General features: G+C 40.2%; 1 protein-coding gene across 1 annotated transcript in view; it reads left to right on the top strand.

The window, feature by feature from the left end:
• Positions 1-8,814: 8,814 nt before the first annotated feature.
• Positions 8,815-17,360, top strand: part of Prrg4 (proline rich Gla (G-carboxyglutamic acid) 4 (transmembrane)) — a gene marked incomplete in the record, with an annotated part of 21,767 nt that continues 13,221 nt past the window's right edge. The window contains 3 exon segments of the mRNA XM_013514331.1: positions 8,815-8,935; positions 9,017-9,141; positions 16,630-16,793. Coding sequence (XP_013369785.1) covers positions 9,039-9,141; positions 16,630-16,793 — 267 coding nt within the window.

The following is a 17,360-nucleotide window of genomic DNA, read 5'->3' as shown; positions in this document are numbered from 1 at the left end:
CAGAGACAAAATTCATGAGCTTTGTGGGCAGACTTGGTAACCATGCCAGCCCCAGAAGCCTTCTTTTCTACTGATTTGATAACACCCACTCAAATCATGAACAGCAAACGACTCAGAGATGGGTAGTCAGAGAAGTTCTCAGCCTACATGGGTTTGCTTGGAACCATGTCACCAATGGCAGCATCAGGAGATGTAGGGCCGTCTTCCAACTTCTTAACAAACTGCCAATGGATCTTGTCTTTCAGTCCAGCAAATCTGCAAGCAATATGACAATGAGTGACAATGAATACAAGGACAGAGCCAGTATGGATTTGTGTGGCTAGTTCAGGATAATCACCTGAGCAGTGAAGTCAGCTGCTTCCACTGCAGGGTCATTTTTGCTGCCACCAGCAACACTGCCACAAAGAATACCTTTGACAGACATGTTCTTGAACTTGAAGTCCACATTGTTCCCAGGGAAAGCTTCACTCAAAGCTTGATGGTGCATTCAACAGACTTTACTCCACTTGCAACAATGATGAAAGCAAAGTCAACCACCATTCCAGGTTTGAGAACACCGACACCAGTCTCCCCTCAGCCCACAAGGACAGTACCAACACTACCAATTTTGTAGACATCCTGGAAGGAGAGACACATGCTTGTCAGCTGGGCAAGTTGGTGGTAGGATGCCATCCACAGCTTCAATCCACAGCCACATGGTTCTACGGGCATTGCCATGTTTATGGGTGACTTTCCATCCCATGAACCAATCCATGTTAGCCCTTGGCTCAAGCATCTTGTCACCATTCTGACCAAAAATTGGTACAAATGCTGCTGTGTTAGAGTTGTTGTGGCCAATGTTCTTAATGTAGGTGTTGACTTCCTTGATGATTTTCTCCTATCTCTTCTGGCTGTAGAGTGACTCAGTGGAATCCATCTTGTTAACGCCAGTGAGTTCCTTCACAGCCAGTATGTAAGCCAGAAGCGCATGCCCTGGGTCTGCCCATCCTTGGAGATACCAGCTTCAAATTTACCAAGAGCAGCAACAACACTCAGGACAGCACAGTCAGGTGCCTACAGTGATGTTTTCTGATAAAGTCTCTGTGTCCTGGAGCATCACAGAGAGTCACATAATTAATATGTGCTGGCCTCAGATTTTCACAGAGAAATCTCAATGGTGATACCACACTCACGTTTGGCTTTCTGTTTATCCAAGACCAAGGCTGATGTGAAGAAACCCTTTCCCACCTCAGCGGCCTCCTTCTCAAATTGTTCAGTGGTTCTTTTGCCGATGCCACCACATTTGTAGATTAGATGGCCCATAGTGGTGGACTTGCCCAAATCTATGTGTCCAGTGATGGCAAAGTTGATGCGAACTTCCTCCTTTCCCACGCTGTGATTTCATAGCATCTGCGCTCTGTCAGCAGACCCATTGTGGAAAAACTGTCATTTGCTCTAATGACGTCACTTGTAGACTCTAAAATATAAATTTTCTAGCCCGGTGCTGTAGTGTACACAGACCTATAATCCCAGCTACTTAGCAGGCTAAAACAGGAGGATTTTAAATTCAAGGCAAGTCTGAGCAACATAGTGAGACTGTCTCAAAATAAAACAGAAAGGACCTGGATGTGACCCAGCACTAGAGCACTTGCCTAGCATGTAAGAGACTCTGGGTTCAAGCCAGGCATAGTGACACATGCCTGTAATCCCAGTACTTGGAAGGCCGAGGCAGGAGGATAACTGTGAGTTCGAGGCTAAGCTGGGCTACATACTGAGACCCTGTCTCAAAAAAAAAAAGTTAAGAGAGAAAGAGAAAGATCCTGAGTTCAATTCCCACTGCTGCAAAAAGTAAATAAACAAATTGCCTAAAATAATTTGACCAAAACTGATGGAAAGGAAATGTATTAATTTGTTCAGCAAATATTAATTGAGTATTTGATAAGCCCTGGGTTAGGCAATGACAAAAATGATTAGGTTGAACTACATGAAACAGCAGATAAATGACTTTGAAGGGGCTTGGGGTACTGAACCCAACGGTACTCTACCAGTGAGCTACGTTCTCAGTCTTTTTTTGTTTGTGTTTTTTTGAGACAAGGTCTAGCTAAATAGCCCAAGCTGGTCTTGAATTTGTAATCATGCTGCCTCAGCCTCTTGAGTAGTTGAAATTCTAGGCATGCGCCACCATGCTTAGCATAATTTTTTTTTTTTTTTTTTTTTTTGAGACAGACTCTCGTTATATAGTTCAGGCTGGGCTTGAACTCACTGTGTAGCCCAGACTGGCTCTGAACTTATGGTGATCCTCCTGCCTCAGGCTCCCAAATGCTGGGATTATAGACATGTGCCTCCACACCAGGCTAACATGACTGTTTTTGATTTACATAAAAAATTTACAAAAAAAAAGTTTCATACTGTTTAATTTAAGAAAAATTACAGCAATTTTTTTAAATAGGGGAAGAATAAAAAAGTCAAGAATCATAAGAAAAAAATTTCAATCTTGCAACTTAGAAGAAATAGAAAAGAATGAAAAAAGAAAGAAAAAAGACAAAATTGGGATATAGGAAAAAGAAGCACACAAAACCAAAAATAGAAGACGTGGGGGTATAGCTCAGTGATAGAGCATTTGACTGCAAAAATAGAAGACACTAATAAAAAAATAAAAATAAAAATTGATAATTTCTTAAAATTTAATTTAACTCACTTGATATTTATTGATGTCCAAAACAATATAAACAATCTCATGGTAGATAGAATACATGCCTCAAAAGAAATAAATCTATTGTTTCTCCTAAAGGTGAAAGACAGGTCTATATACTCTATATTTTTTAATTCTAAAGATAAAAGAGAAAATGAAAAAAATTGAGGCCATAGGAAAGCTAACATAGGGAATATAATCATAGGAAAAATACAAGAAAGATAAATTTAATATAGATCCAAGAAAAAGCCAGGGATGGTGGTGTATGCCTGTAATTCCAGAACTCTGGAGGCTGAGGCAGGAGAACTGCTGCAGGTTAGAGGCCAGCCTGAGCTACATAGCAAGACTTTGCCTCAAAAACAAAAGCAAAAATCCAAGGAAAAGTTAGCAAGTTGAAAAGAAATAAAAGTTCCAATAACAGCATAAAATGTTCCACATGGTCATCTGATAACAGGCATGAGAATTGTAAATCAAGTTGTAAGAGTAAAAAAGTCCATGGGAAACAAGCCCGGGACATAGCTCAGCAGCACAAGCGCCTGCCTGGCAAGCGGAAGGCCCTGAGTTTGATTTCCAGTACCAAAAAAAAAAAAAAAGGAGAAGGAAAGAGAAAGGAAGGGAGAAAGGTAAGAAGGAAAAAAGAAAGAGAGAAGAGTAGATGAAGTAGATCTAAATGAGGGACTAGAAACTAAACCTGGAGTCTGCACGGTGAGCTACATCCCCAGGCCTTCTTATTTCTGATTTTGAGATAAGGTCTTCCTAAGCCACTAAGTTGCCCAGGCTGGGCTGTAACATATTATCTTCCTGTCTCAGCCTCCCAAAACGCTGGGATTACAGGTATGTACCAGCACACCTGGCCCAGAAAACATTTTAATAATATCTCTTTCACCCATAGAGATTTTCCATTAGTTTACCCTTTATACAATCATGGGTGAAATTTCCTATTTTATTATGGCTGATTTCCTTTTATATAAAGCACCAATTATATAAAGCAAGTAATTCAAGACTATCCAGAACTGGGAATAATGAATAAATTGCTTAATCTTTTATACTTCTATTATCAAAGAAGAACCATAGATGTTAAGCTATGCAGGAATTTTAAAGTTCATTCAGACAAAATTTTTAGATGAGCCCCACATCGTTCAGAGAAGCTTGCTCAGTCATCTGGTCAGAGAGAAGCACATTTAGGATCAGAACTTATGTATTGCTTCATTCACATAACGAGGAAACCCTACTCTTACAGGTGAAGCACTAAGTAGCAAAAACACAAAGATGGGATCAAGGGGTGTTGACAAGATGAGCAAGGGACACATAAATTTTACTAAAGCCATTAATATCCATCAGGAAAAGGCATGATAGCTAATCCACATTTTAAATTTCAAAGCTCAGTTAATGGCCCACAAGAGGGTTTCATGCCATGGCCATACATAAAGTAACAAGCGATTCTCCTTCATCAAAGGAAGACAAAAAGGACCCTGGTTTGTAGGTTTCCTAACAGGACTTCCATGAGATGTGTGCCTTTTAAACAGTACCAGCAGCATCGCTCCTGTGTTATTGTCCTTCTCTGACATGGAATTAATGAATGATTCTAGTACTTGTTGGATTTGTAATGGGTGTCTCACTATGTTGCCCATCTAGCCTCATATTCAAGATCCTCCTGCCTCAGCCTCCTGAGGAGCTGAGATTACAGGTAGACACCATCAAACTGGGTTCAACCAGTTATTCTGAAACACTGTCAGTTGTAGAGGTAGAGATACGTAATTTGTTTAAACTCCCTTTACATGTGCTACATATGAAAAAGTATGGTTTTGCAACTGATGTTAGGTAAACTTGTGTGTGAAAAAAATCCACTCATTTAGAACATTACGATTACCAGAATATGAGTTTATAGAAAGAAGCCAAAACAGGTGTGGCAAGCAGAGAGTACAATCATGATGGCAAAGTGATCTGATGAGTGTAGAATGATAGTGAATGCCCAGTTCTATAACAATGATAGTTCTATGACCAGCTGTGACACAAGCACCTACCCCAGGCCCCCAGGGGCAGCTAAGAAACACATTGATTCAAGTTCCTATATGTCTGTAAGGACAGTGGAGATTTTTTTTTTTTTTTTGTACCAGAAATTGAACTCACAACCTTGTGCTTCCAGGCAGGCACTGTGCTGCTGAGCTATATCCCCGGCCCCAAAGATTACTGTTTGTAAGCACAACTTATAGCTCTTATCACTACCAAGGGTATGAGAGAAAACCGGATTGACTTCTGATGCTGTTCTTGATTTTGTGTAATTGTTTGTTTATTAAAAATCTCTGTTCTTAAATGATAGAATTAAAGATAAAGTCTGTCAAATGTTTCTAAGAGGTGTTTAAGATAAAATTTTTAGGGGCTAGGGATTTAGCTCAGTGGCACAGTGCCTGCCTGGCAAGCACAAGGTCGTGAGTTCGGTTCCTGGTACTGGAAACCAACCCCCCTCCAAAAAAGATAAAATTTTTAGGCCAGGCATGGTGACACAAGTCTGTAATCTCAACACTTGGAAAGCTGATACAGGAGGATCATTGAGTTTGATACCAGCCTGGGCTACAGAAGAAGCTCAAGACCAGTCTAAACTACATAGCAAAAGCCTGTCTCAAAAAAACAAAACAAACAACAACAGCAAAAGGTAAAACCTTTAAACTCTATTTGATGAATCTGAAAACACCTACATACAGATACATTAGTAACCTTAAAGAATAGGAGTCTGTTTTCTACTTGCTGATTTCACAGCAGATAATTGACATTGAAATATCAAGGCTAAAATGTCACAAAAACATTAAGTTCAGCAAAGTTGCCTTCCTGTTCAGAGTAGCCTAATGATACTGTCATCCACGTGTCTTCAAGGATGCGGTTGCCACCTTACATTGAAGCGCTTCATAGTTGCAACCTTGACATTTCCTGGCTTATTCCTGGAGTCAGTCCTCATATCAACACAGTAAAGCCAGTTTCCATTCAATCTTTTTTGTTTTGTTTCGTTTTGTTTTTTCTTGGTACCAGGAATCGAACTCAAGGCCTTGTGCTTGCCAGGCAGGTGCTGTGCTGCTGAGCTATATCCCCAGTCCTTCCACTCATTCTTTAATCCACACAGGTAGCTATGTACTCAAACTCAGACACACGTTATCACATTAACCCAAGTCCATTGGTCTCATTGGTCTGATTTTTTCCTTATTTCCTTTCAAACAAAATAATCATTTACCTAACACAGTTCACTGCTTAATAATTCAAAGGGAGCACCTGAAAGAATCAAGAACCAGGCTAAGACTTGGCCCATGGCTTCTCATTTACTTTGTGCTTCAATAAACCTCTCTGTGAAGCGTGAACCATAACATCTTCCCAACTTCACAGATGACCAGAATAACAAAAACACTATCTTCAAAAGCACTTAAAATGCTCTGGGAAAAAAGGCACAAAAATATTGTAACTTCTAAAAGCAAATAGTAGAGGTCATGAATTTGATTCCCCGTACCAGAAAAAAACAAAAAATAAAAATAAAAAAATAAAAGCGAATAGTACAAAATAAAGAAATGAATGCAACACAGATACAGCAGAAAAAATTAGAGGACTTCGACATTATCATTACTGACTTTTCTCTCTCTCTTTTTGTTTCTTTTTTGCCAGTGAGCCTCAAAATATCTTGCAGTTCCTTAGTGGTTAAAGTTTGTGTGCATGCTGCCAAATGCTGTAACATTTGTTAGGACCCATATACAGGGAAACATGCAGGGATGGAATTCACCACTGAGAACCACTTTCACTTCTCTACCCGCCTCCCCTCACAGGCTGTACACTTAGATATTGATGTGAGCACAAAGCCTCACTTGTTTTGGTCCAAATATTCAGATATGTGGGTGGACTCGTTCTACCAAGGAATTTCATCAAAATTCACATCTGCTGATTTCATAGCATAAGGCATTTGACCGTTTGCCTCCTCCCCTCCGAATAGCATGAAACACTTTTGCTACCTGGGAATAAGTTGCTTCTGCCTACTGAAAATGTGTGGAGAAAAACAATGTAAAAGGCTCCCTGCCCAGTACTGTGGAGACCATAAAAGATGAATGAATGAGTCAGATTTTGCCCCTGAGAATTTCACAGGCCCACATTCCTAGATATAGATCTCAGCCAGATCTAGTTCTCTAGAATGGAGGCTGTGATGCTTATTTTCTTATTCTCAGGATTTTGGGCCTCAGAATTCTCAGAAGAATGTGTGTTCTACTGACAGCCTTTCCTATTTTGTGTTCAACTAGGAGAAATCATTTCTAGCCTCCTTCTAGTCTGATCTTAATTGCTTACGAAAGAGCCAGAGATGACTCCATCACCAGAACAGGTTAGAGTGCAAGACAGACAAATAGAAAGTGAAAAGAAAGAGCCTGAGAGAAGGGACGAGAAAAAGCACTTGCTAGAAGAAATCTGCACAAACAACATTTCTGCAGAAAACTGAGGAACTATTCAGTAATATTGACTCTCAATAATAAAAGTAAAATAGACAAAGGCCTTGTGGGGAGAAAAAAAAAGAGAATTAAGAAAAAAAAAAGAGAATTGAATTAATCAAAAATTAAAATAGCCAGGTAGGGCTGGGGATATAGCTCAGCTGCACAAGTGCCTACCAGGCAAGCACAAGGTCTTGAGTTTGATACCTGGTACCAAAAAAAAAAATAAAATAGCCAGGTGTAGTGGCACATGCCTGTAATCCTAGCACTTAGGAGGCTGAAGTAAGATGACAGCCATGGGTTCAAGGCCAGCCTGGACTACATAGCAAGACACTGTCTCAAAAAAAAAAAAAAAAGAAAGAAAGAAAGAAAGAAAGAAAGAGAGAAAGAAAGAAAAAGAAATTTCCAAAATATTATTTCAAATCAAGATAGCAATGTGTACTTATTTTATTTGGCTGTCTCCATATAAACTTAAAGAACAGTTCGAGACTTCAAGATAATTATTTCTCTAAGAATAGTGAAGTAAGAGCTATCCTGGTAGATATGACCAAAGATACCTAGAAATAACAAGAGAACAAGCAGATTTTGTTAATCTATATAAATCTTTATATAAAATGTACATATTGATACTTTAAACCTACCACCATAGAAATACTAGAAAACACAAGCATATACTCGTGGGTATTTTATTACTCAGCAGAGTGATGACGTCATTATAGGCCAAATAGCCTTTGGAACAAAAGTGAAAAGGTCAAATCATCCTCTCTTCCTCCCTCCCTCCCTCTCCCTCCTTCTCTCTCTTTCTTCTCTCCCTCCAGAGTCTCTGAAACAGGGTCTCCCGTACTTAGCTCAGGCTGGCCTTGAACTAGTGCGTAGGGCCGGCTTGCCTCGAACTCCTGAGGATCCTCTTGCCTCAACCAGCTGAGATTACAAGCGAGCACCAGCACACCGGGCCTGGAAATAATTCTGACCTCAGAGATCCCGTGAAAGGATTTTGGAGACATCCATCGGACCTGGCGAACCACCACTTGAGAACTAATCAATTCATTTTCAGGTCAGTTCTTATTTCCTATTATTAACTAAGTGTATCTTCTCTGATGTATTATTTTATTCTCATCTCTGGATAACTCTTTGAGGATAATTGACCTAAAGTAACCCCTAGCTTGATGCAACTCAAAGAGAAAAACCCCGGCGCTGGGCTGGTGTTCTGCTTAACTCCGAGCGCTGATAACAGACAAACCCAGGCTCTAGAAACGAGTCTCACACCTGCCAGCCGCGTCACCAAGGCCGAGGCACAGCCGGTGACCGGAGACAAACCGGCTCACCCAGGGCTTGGGACAGAGCCAGGAGGCGCCGGCGGAGGCCCGCCCGCCGCAGGTGAGCCGGCCCCGGGGGAGGAGCGCCACCAGGTGTCTGTCCCCAGGCCGCCGAGTCTTCCGTCCCACTGCTGGCGGCGGCCTCGTCGGGTGAGGGCGGGCGCCCCCTTTGCGCGCAGGGCCGGAGAGCGAGGCCGGATTGTCTCTGAGACTTAGCTGGGCGCCAGAGACCGAGGGCCTGCGGCTCCAAACCACAGGGATCCCTCCGGTTCCCGGGCTGCTGGAACATGTGCCGGGAGATACAGGTGCGGAGCCCGAGCGCGATCCGACCTCAACACCGAGCGAAAGTATCAGATCGGCGCTCGGCAGAGGCGGGAGGGGCCGGCGCAGCGCGCGTCCCCGGGCGCTCTCGGGGGTCGCTTTCCCGGCGCGCGCCAGATCCTGGCAACCGAAACCGCGCTCGGGGCGCATTCGCGCGGAGGTTTTGGGTACGACAGGTCAGGTGACTCAGTTCCTACCGAAACTCAAAACTATTGAGCCAGGGACTTTTTTGATGCATGTTTTTTTCTTTGTTTTAGTTTGTTTGACAGCTGCCGGACTATGTTCACACTTCTGATTCTACTCAGCCAACTGCCCATAGTTACCTTAGCGTTTCCTCCTTACACAAGCAATGGAAAGGATGCCAGGCATGCGCCAGAAGAAGGTAAGCAGGACTGTTTCCGAGAAAGCCCTCCTGGAAACCCGAGCCGCCTATTAGAAATCTCAAGCGGGAATTAGATGCCTCCATGAACCACAGAAGCACTAAACTAGCGTTTAGTTTAATTTGTGGTTTATTTGGTAATGTTTTGGACTTTTATGTTCTTTACAATGCGTACGAATTTATCTCTGTGAGTCTCCTTTGGTACAATATATGCTTCAGATCTGGTTTAGATTTCTGAAAATGAGTGACTTTTTCTAGATAAAGCCGTGTGGTAATCATAAGGAACACAATTGCTTGTTGTTTCTGGAAGAATGGACAGGGCGTCCTGATCTAGTATAGACTTGCTTTTTTTTGTTTTGTTTTGTTTCGCTGCTAGGGTTGAAACGGAGGGCTTTGGGTATGCTGGGCACGCAATCAACCCCTGAGCTACACCCTGACACCCTGAGCCCCTAGTATGGACTGCTTGTGAGACTCTGGGCAAAATTCTTGATGCCTTTGAGCTGAAATTCCTTCATCTGTCAAGTGATGAGGGTAGAGGCAGAATGATCTCTCGGGTTCTTTCTAACTTTGAAAAGTCTACTTGTCAGATAAAGGCAGATGGTTGAAAGATGGTTGGAGCTCACTTATCTAGAAGTCCATGCTTTTTAGGTTCTAGGTCATAAACACGTTGGTTCTTTGCCTGCATTTTAAAATCCTTACCCGGAAAAGCCAGAAACAAAGAAAGAAAAAGGAAAATTGCCTTTGGCTCTCAGCATTCTCCTCCCTGTCTATTTATCTCCCTTCCCCACCCCAGTACCAAACATGCACGTCTTTTACCCCTTCGCATCAGATCCTCCGTCAGCTCTTTTTTATTTGAGAGGGGTTTCTTACACTAATACTTCTGACGGACTTGTTCAGGATTAAGACAGTTTATTGAATGTGTGTGTGTGTGTGTCTGTCTTAGGATAATACCCTAAGTTAAAAGACGCAAACTCCGATGTCACAATACTTTCCATCTGCAATTGGACCTCCCAAGTCATACCAACTATCTAAGCCACATATATAAGGCAGATAGGTGGTCTGTACTTAGTAGGACCCAATGTGACACCCCAGAATGTGAATGTATTGATTCATTCACATGACCCAGGCATAAAGATTACTCTCAAGAACATTATACACTATGGAAGGAATTTAGAAATCATACTTGAGTGTAGAGGACTACAGATGTCTACAGGATATGAAGATGAGAGATCCAACACTTTGAAAGCTAACTTGTTTCATCACTATGCTGTGAGCATATACTGTATGCCAGTACAGGTATTGGAGATGTATAAATGAAGGAGTGTAACTCCTATCTTGGTGGACCTCTGCATCTGGTGGGAAGGGCGGGGGATAAACATACAGTCTCCATAAATTCTGTAACGGAGGTAGAAACAGAGAACCCCTAGAGCAGAGAAGAGAGACTAGCAAAACCCTGGCCCAGGAGAGTTATATGACACACTATCAATGCTTCCCATCTGCAAATGGGACATAATAAATGGAGATAGTTCCTCCTTATCCACAGAAGATTCATTCCAAAACTACCAGTAAACCCCTAAAACTTCACATGGTACTGAATGAACCCTATATGTAAGCCTGAGTACCATGAAGTTGATCCAGTAATCAAGATTGCTACTAAGTGACTAATGAGCTGGTAGTATATACTATGTGGATACGCTGGACCAAGGGTGATTGACATTCTGGGCAGAACTGAACAAGAGGTGGGAGATTTCATTGTGCTACTTAGAATTACCTACAATTTAAAACCTATGACTGGTTTGTATCTGGAATTTTCCATTTAATATTTTCAGACTGTTGAGCCGGGCGTGGTGGCGCACGCCTGTAATTCCAGCACTGGAGAGGCTGAGGCAGGAGGATCATCGCGAGTTTGAGGGCAGCCTGGGCTACAAAGTAAGCTCAAGGCCAGCCTGAACTGCATAGCGAGACCTTGTCTTAAAAAGACAAAAAAAAACCCTTTTCAGACTGTAACTGACCTCAGGCAACCGAATCTGTAGAGAGTGAGGCTGTGTACGGAATACAACTGTAACTAAAAAAAGGAGAAGACCTTCAGCAAAATTCTCATACAGTAGTAGGATAGAGTTGAAATGACTTAAAAAGGAGCTTATTTCGAAAACATGGGGAGATAGAAGAGAGGAAGAAAATAAAATATTTAGGTTGATGGATTTGTAACAGTGGAATACACAGACAACCTCTTAAGATAGTCTAAGACAAGAAAAACAGAGAAGGGAAGATTACAGGAGCATTTGCAAAGGTCAGTGCATCCTCCCTCCAGCCGTGGTCAAGAGGAAAACAGGATCTCTCACTGAGAACCAAGGGCTTTCCAGGGTAGGGAAGTTTGCTTCCTTCCAATTAGAAATAAAATCAGCGGAGGCTGGGATTTAGCTCAGTGGCACAGCGCCTGCCTGGCAAGCGCAAGGTCATGAGTTCGATTCCCAGTGCCGGAAAAAAAAAAACAAAAACAAACAAACAAACAAAAGAAATAAAATCAGGGTTACTTAGACTCGAGGAGACAAAAGGCAGTATTTCTCCCGAGATCTTAAGGGATGCAGGGAAAAACTTGACCTGGTACTGAAGGTTAAGTCCAAAGTTAGCCACTGACAGAGTTAGTGCTTTGACACTCAGGAAGGCAGGAAACAGAAGCTCCTGGCAGGATATTTTAATATAAGATCAATCACAATACAGTGATTAATAATAAATATCATGTATGATATTAGGATAAATATCATTTCAAGAAAACTTAAAATGTTTATGCCTCTCTTTTTATTTTCCCCTCAAATTAAAAATTAGCCTTAGTATGAGGCCTGTTGTGGGGGACATACACATCTGTATCCCAGCACTCAGGAGCCTGAGACAGGAAAATTGCAAGTCTAGGGCCAGCCTGAGGTATGTAGCACAATATTGTCTCAAAAAGGGAAAACAAGGGGCTAGGGATTTAGCTCAGCAGCACAGCGCCTGCCTGGCAAGCGCAAGGTCGTGAGTTCGATTCCCAGTACCAGAAAAAAACCAAAAAAAAAAAAAAAAAAAAATCAGCTTTATTGAGTCCCTGGAAGGAGTTCTAATTCAGATACTTGCTTGAACATGAGAAATTCGGCACTGCTCTTTTAGCCAATGAAAGTAAAGATCTGAAAACTACCAACACAGAGGTAGATTTCTTATTCTTCATTCTGAAATTCGATTTTATGCAGTGAATATGGCTGAGTTGCTTCATAATACCTTAAACCTATGCCAAGTTGAGTAACATCAGATTATACGTATGAATTGCGTCTGCTGGTTGAGTTCAGGGCCAAGAATGTCTTCCTGCATTAGGAAAGTTGAGTTTTCTCATTCAGTAATGCTTTGAGCACCTCTTTAGTGGTCAAGCCAAGGGGAACAGTGGTAACAGAGAATTAAGACATACCGATCCTGAGGTGGTACTGATGCTATAGAGAAAGGCAGAGTGTGGACTAGGTGTATCTGAGGTGAGTGGGTAGAGGGGAGAGTTTGAGGTAACATTGAACAAGATCTTGAAGGAGCTGTAAGAGCAAACTGAAAGAAAAAACTGCATTCAAAGAAAACAGGAAACACAAAGACAGTAGAGAACCAAGTGTGTTGAAAGCCAACCTGGCATAGCTTCAGCAGAATACATAACGGGTTGGAGATGAGGTCAGAGAAGTAAGGACTTGCAACCAGCTTGTACAGGGCCCATAGGCCATTGTAAGAAGTTTAGTTTTTATTCCTGGAAAACGAAACTGATACTAGGAGATTTTAAAAGCAGCCAGGTATAGTAACTAAGGCAGATGGGCCAGAAGTTCCAGGTGAGCCTGGGCAGTTTAACAAGACCTTGTCGCAAATAAAGAATGAGCCAAGCATGGCATTGCACATTGGTAATCCCAGCCCTCTGGGAGGCTGAAACAGGAGAATCGCAAGGGTGAGCCCAGTGCAAGCAAGTTAGTGACACTTTGTCTTAAAATTTAAAAATAAAAATAAAAATGGGCTGGTGATGTAGCTCAGTGTGAAAGCCCTGAGTTTAGTCTCCAGTACCACACACACACACACACACAGACACACACACATAGATGTACAGGAAATAAGAACAAAGTCTGACTTACCTTTTAAAAGGATCTTTCTGGAGGTTGTGTTATACAAGAATAAGGGCACCAGTTGGGAAGCCTTTGTAGACCCGGGGGATGATAAAAGCTTGGAAATTTTTCATTCTTTCTCCACTTGGGGGCAACATAAAATGTACAGGAAGTTTCCCTCATTTGAGGGAAAAGAACAGAAGTATTTAATTACATTGGCCTGTCGTCCACTTTTTAGCTCAATTCTTTTATGCTTTTCTTTTTCTTTTCTTTTCTTTTTTTTTTTTTTTTTTTGGTGTTTTGACACAGGATCTCATTATGTAGGTCAAACTGGCGTTGAGCACATTGTGTAGCCCAGGCTAGCCTCAAACTCATGCCAATCCTCCTGCGTCAGCCTCCCAAAGTGCAGGAATTAGAAGCATGTGCCACCACGCCCACACTTTTTAATATAAAATAACTATCAACAATTATTGCATCCTAGCTTCCCCCTTGATTCCAGTAGCCCATATGTTATTTACAACATAGAAATTGACATTCTAGAATAGAGCTAGGCAAAAGAAATATAACGTGAGCCACAAAAATAATTTAAATTTTTCTAATACACGTTTTTAAAAGAAATAAAATTAATTTTAATAATGTATTTAATTTAGCCAAGTATCTAAAATATCATTATCTCAAAGAAGAGCAGCATAAATCTTCATTGAGATGTATCACATCCTCTTTTTTTCCCTCCATACTAAATCCTTCAAATCTTGTGTATTTTTTGTATTTTCAGTACATCTCAATTCAGAATGGCTGCCTTTCAAGGGCTTAGTAACTATATATGTTCAGTGGCCACTGTATTGGATGAAACAGCTCTAGAAGATTCAGACCTGTTTAAAAAGATGATTAATTTTAGAAAAAAAAAAACCTTGAACAACATGTGACTGCTCTCAAGGGACTAAGAATAAATAGCCAACCCAAGATCACTCACAAACCAGCGTTAGTTTTCCAAATCATGCTTTCTAGGGAACTGTCTTGCAATTGTTCACCTTAGTATATTCTTCCTTTGGTAGTGGTTAACAGTGAGAAGAGTCATCATTTTTAAATTCTTTTAATCATTTTGATGTAGCTGTCAGAAGGTTTCTGAATTCCAGTCTCAGCCTATGATCTTAGCATAATCACTTAACTTTGTGTGACCCCAGAATGAGTTTAAGGTTTGTAGGTTTTGAAATGTTGCCATGATGGGATTTTTTCCAGTACTAGGGATCAAACTCAAATTTGAACTTGAACATTCTAGGCAAACACTCTACTACTGAGCTATATCCTCAGCATTTTATTTTTATCTGAGCCAATGTCTTGCTGAGTTGCTCAGGCTGTCCTAGAACTTTCATTCCTTCTGCTTGAGCCTTACAAGTAGCTGGGATTACAGGTGTTTACCACCATGCTCAGTTCCTGATGTTATTTCCTTGGCTCAGATTTTAAAGTCATACAAAACCAAGCCAGGCGTGATGGTGCATGCCTGTAATCCCAGCACTCAGGAGGCTGAGGCAGGAGGATTGTTGCAAGCTCGAGGCCAGCCTGGGCTAAAAAGTGAGCTCAAGGCCAGCCTGAATTGCATAGTGAGACCTTGTCTCAAAAAGACCAAAAGAAGTAAATAAATGAAGCTATACAAAACTTAAATATTGTATGGTTTCTCTTACATGAGAAACCCAAATTATAAGTAAAATAAAAGGTAGATAAAGGGAAACAGGGAGATAGATCTTGTGCAGATGGAAAGGAACGAAGAGACAGAGGATGGGAAAGGGAAGAGAGGAAAGGAGATGTAAAAAGAAGATGTGTTAGGTACATGTACCAGCTACCCCCAATGAATGTAACCATCATGTGTCACAAACATGTAATAGAAAAAAATATATATGGCTTGGCAAGTAGTAAGTACTGTACAGATATTTGTACATAGACAGATAGATGTGTTAATAAATAGTAGAAATAACTCAGACATACACATATACATGCATGCATTTACTATTATAATAAGGAATTCACATTACTGTGTCCATCTCTCACTGGACTTTTATCTCAAGTACTGTAAAAAATATATGTGTTTTCTTCCTCATCCACTCAATTCATTATTGAAGTTGTAGACCCTAAGGATTTTAAACAAATCACTTATGCAGTCAGGAAGAATTGGGCCCTAAAAGAAGTTTATTTTTAATGTTTAATTATCAATTTTAAATCACTACCTGGACCACTAAGACTTTATTTCCCAAGAAACATAAAACAGCACACCATCAAAATCAGGATGGATGCCGATGTAATTACCCAGTTTGTTTTTGGAGAGGAAGGTTGCACAGTATTTAAATTTGGGAGGTGCTAAGACTTAAATCACAAAGATTGCTTCCAAATGTCAAACTTTGCATTTAAACTCTTTTTTTCCCATTTACTCTTTTTTTTTTCTTTTTTTTTTCCCCCGGTACTGGGAATCGAACTCATGACCTTGTGCTTGCCAGGCATATGCTGTGCATCTGAGCTAAATCCCCAGCACCCTCCATTTACTCTTTTTTGTTTGTTTGTTTTTTTGTTTGTTTGTTTTATTTTTTTCAGTACTGGGAATTGAACTCACCACGTTGTCCCCATTTACTCTGAATGACAGATACTTGATGACATTTAAGTGAACTCTTCTTTAAACCAGTGGTTCTTTAATAATTTATATTTTTGTAGATTGCATGTAGTAACAGGAATCATGTTTTTGGCATGATAACAAATGCTCCAATTTAGATAATTCTTAGACCCGAAAGTCATAAATTAAACATAAAAATGTTCACTCAAATGAGAAATACCATACAGTGTTTAAAATAAATAAATATAAAAATGAATTTTAATTTACACTTTTCTCTTAAATAGAAAACAGCAAATTTTCTTTTCCCTTTCCCCCTTCAAAATTACAAGATTTTTTTTTTTTTTTTTTGGTTTTTCTCCGGTACCGGGAACCGAACTCACGACCTTGCGCTTGCCAGGCAGGCACTTTTTTGCCGCTGAGCTAAATCCCCAGCCCCCAAAATTACAAGATTAATAATGGAATACATGTAAAACTCAGTGTTTGGTTCTGGTTTTGTTTTGTTTAATTTGGGAGCTAACAGAGAGTCAACAGATAACCCAATCCCATTCCTGTATTTTACAGATGAAGTAATTGATCATGATCATAAACCAGTCCTTACCATTGAGTCAACTAGATTTAAAAACAAATAAATAAATACATAACTATATATAAATAAGTAAAAAATAAAACCATACAAGAAAATTTGGTATAATTTAACCACATCAGAAGAACTACTAACTTGTTCTACAGATAAAACAGGAATTTTATGCTTTATGTTTATCAGTGTTTGAATTTTTTTTATTTCTTTATTATTAGTCTTTGCATCAAAAGAAGAAGCGAACTTTTTCATACATCGCCACCTCCTATACAATAGGTTTGATTTGGAGCTTTTCCTTCCCAGTGACCTAGAAAGAGAGTGCCAGGAAGAGTTTTGTAATTATGAGGAAGCCAGAGAGATTTTCCTGGATGAAGATAAAACGGTAATTTGCTTGATTATGTTAATCAGCTGGAAACTTATTAAATTATACTGAAGAAAGTGACACTTTCATTCATTATAGATTTTATGTTTTAAACAAAATCAAGACTGTATACTTTTATCTCTTTTTACTGCCTTTAAATGCTAATCTACCTATTTAGACTTAGCTTGTTCCTTAATTAGCTGGGCTTACCTTAATTATCGAATTATGAGCCATGCTGTGATTTTGTGTTCTAATGTTTATTGTAGTCAAAAACAATTTCAGAGCAGAGTGAATTGAACTTCAAGATATTATGTAGGACTAAGAGTGTGCTCAGTGGTAGAGAGTTGCCTAGCACTTGCAAAGCCCTAGGTTAATCTCTAGCACCCAAAGTGTGTTTGGTGGGGGAGATAATTGGAATTAAGTCCAGTGTGGGCTACAAAGTGAGTTCAAGGCCAGCCTGAACTGCATAGTGAACCCCTGTCTCAAAAAGACAAAAAAAAAAAAAAAAAAAAAGAATTTACTGCCCCATTTGTCAACGGGAACAAATGAAATAAAAACAAATTCCATAAACTTGGAAATTTTACCTTT

This window comes from Chinchilla lanigera, unplaced genomic scaffold (assembly GCF_000276665.1).
Source record: "Chinchilla lanigera isolate Chin_1 unplaced genomic scaffold, ChiLan1.0 scaffold00021, whole genome shotgun sequence".
NCBI lineage: Eukaryota > Metazoa > Chordata > Mammalia > Rodentia > Chinchillidae > Chinchilla > Chinchilla lanigera.
Note: the sequence above shows the minus strand (reverse complement) of the source record. Positions and strands in the feature narration are given on the sequence as shown.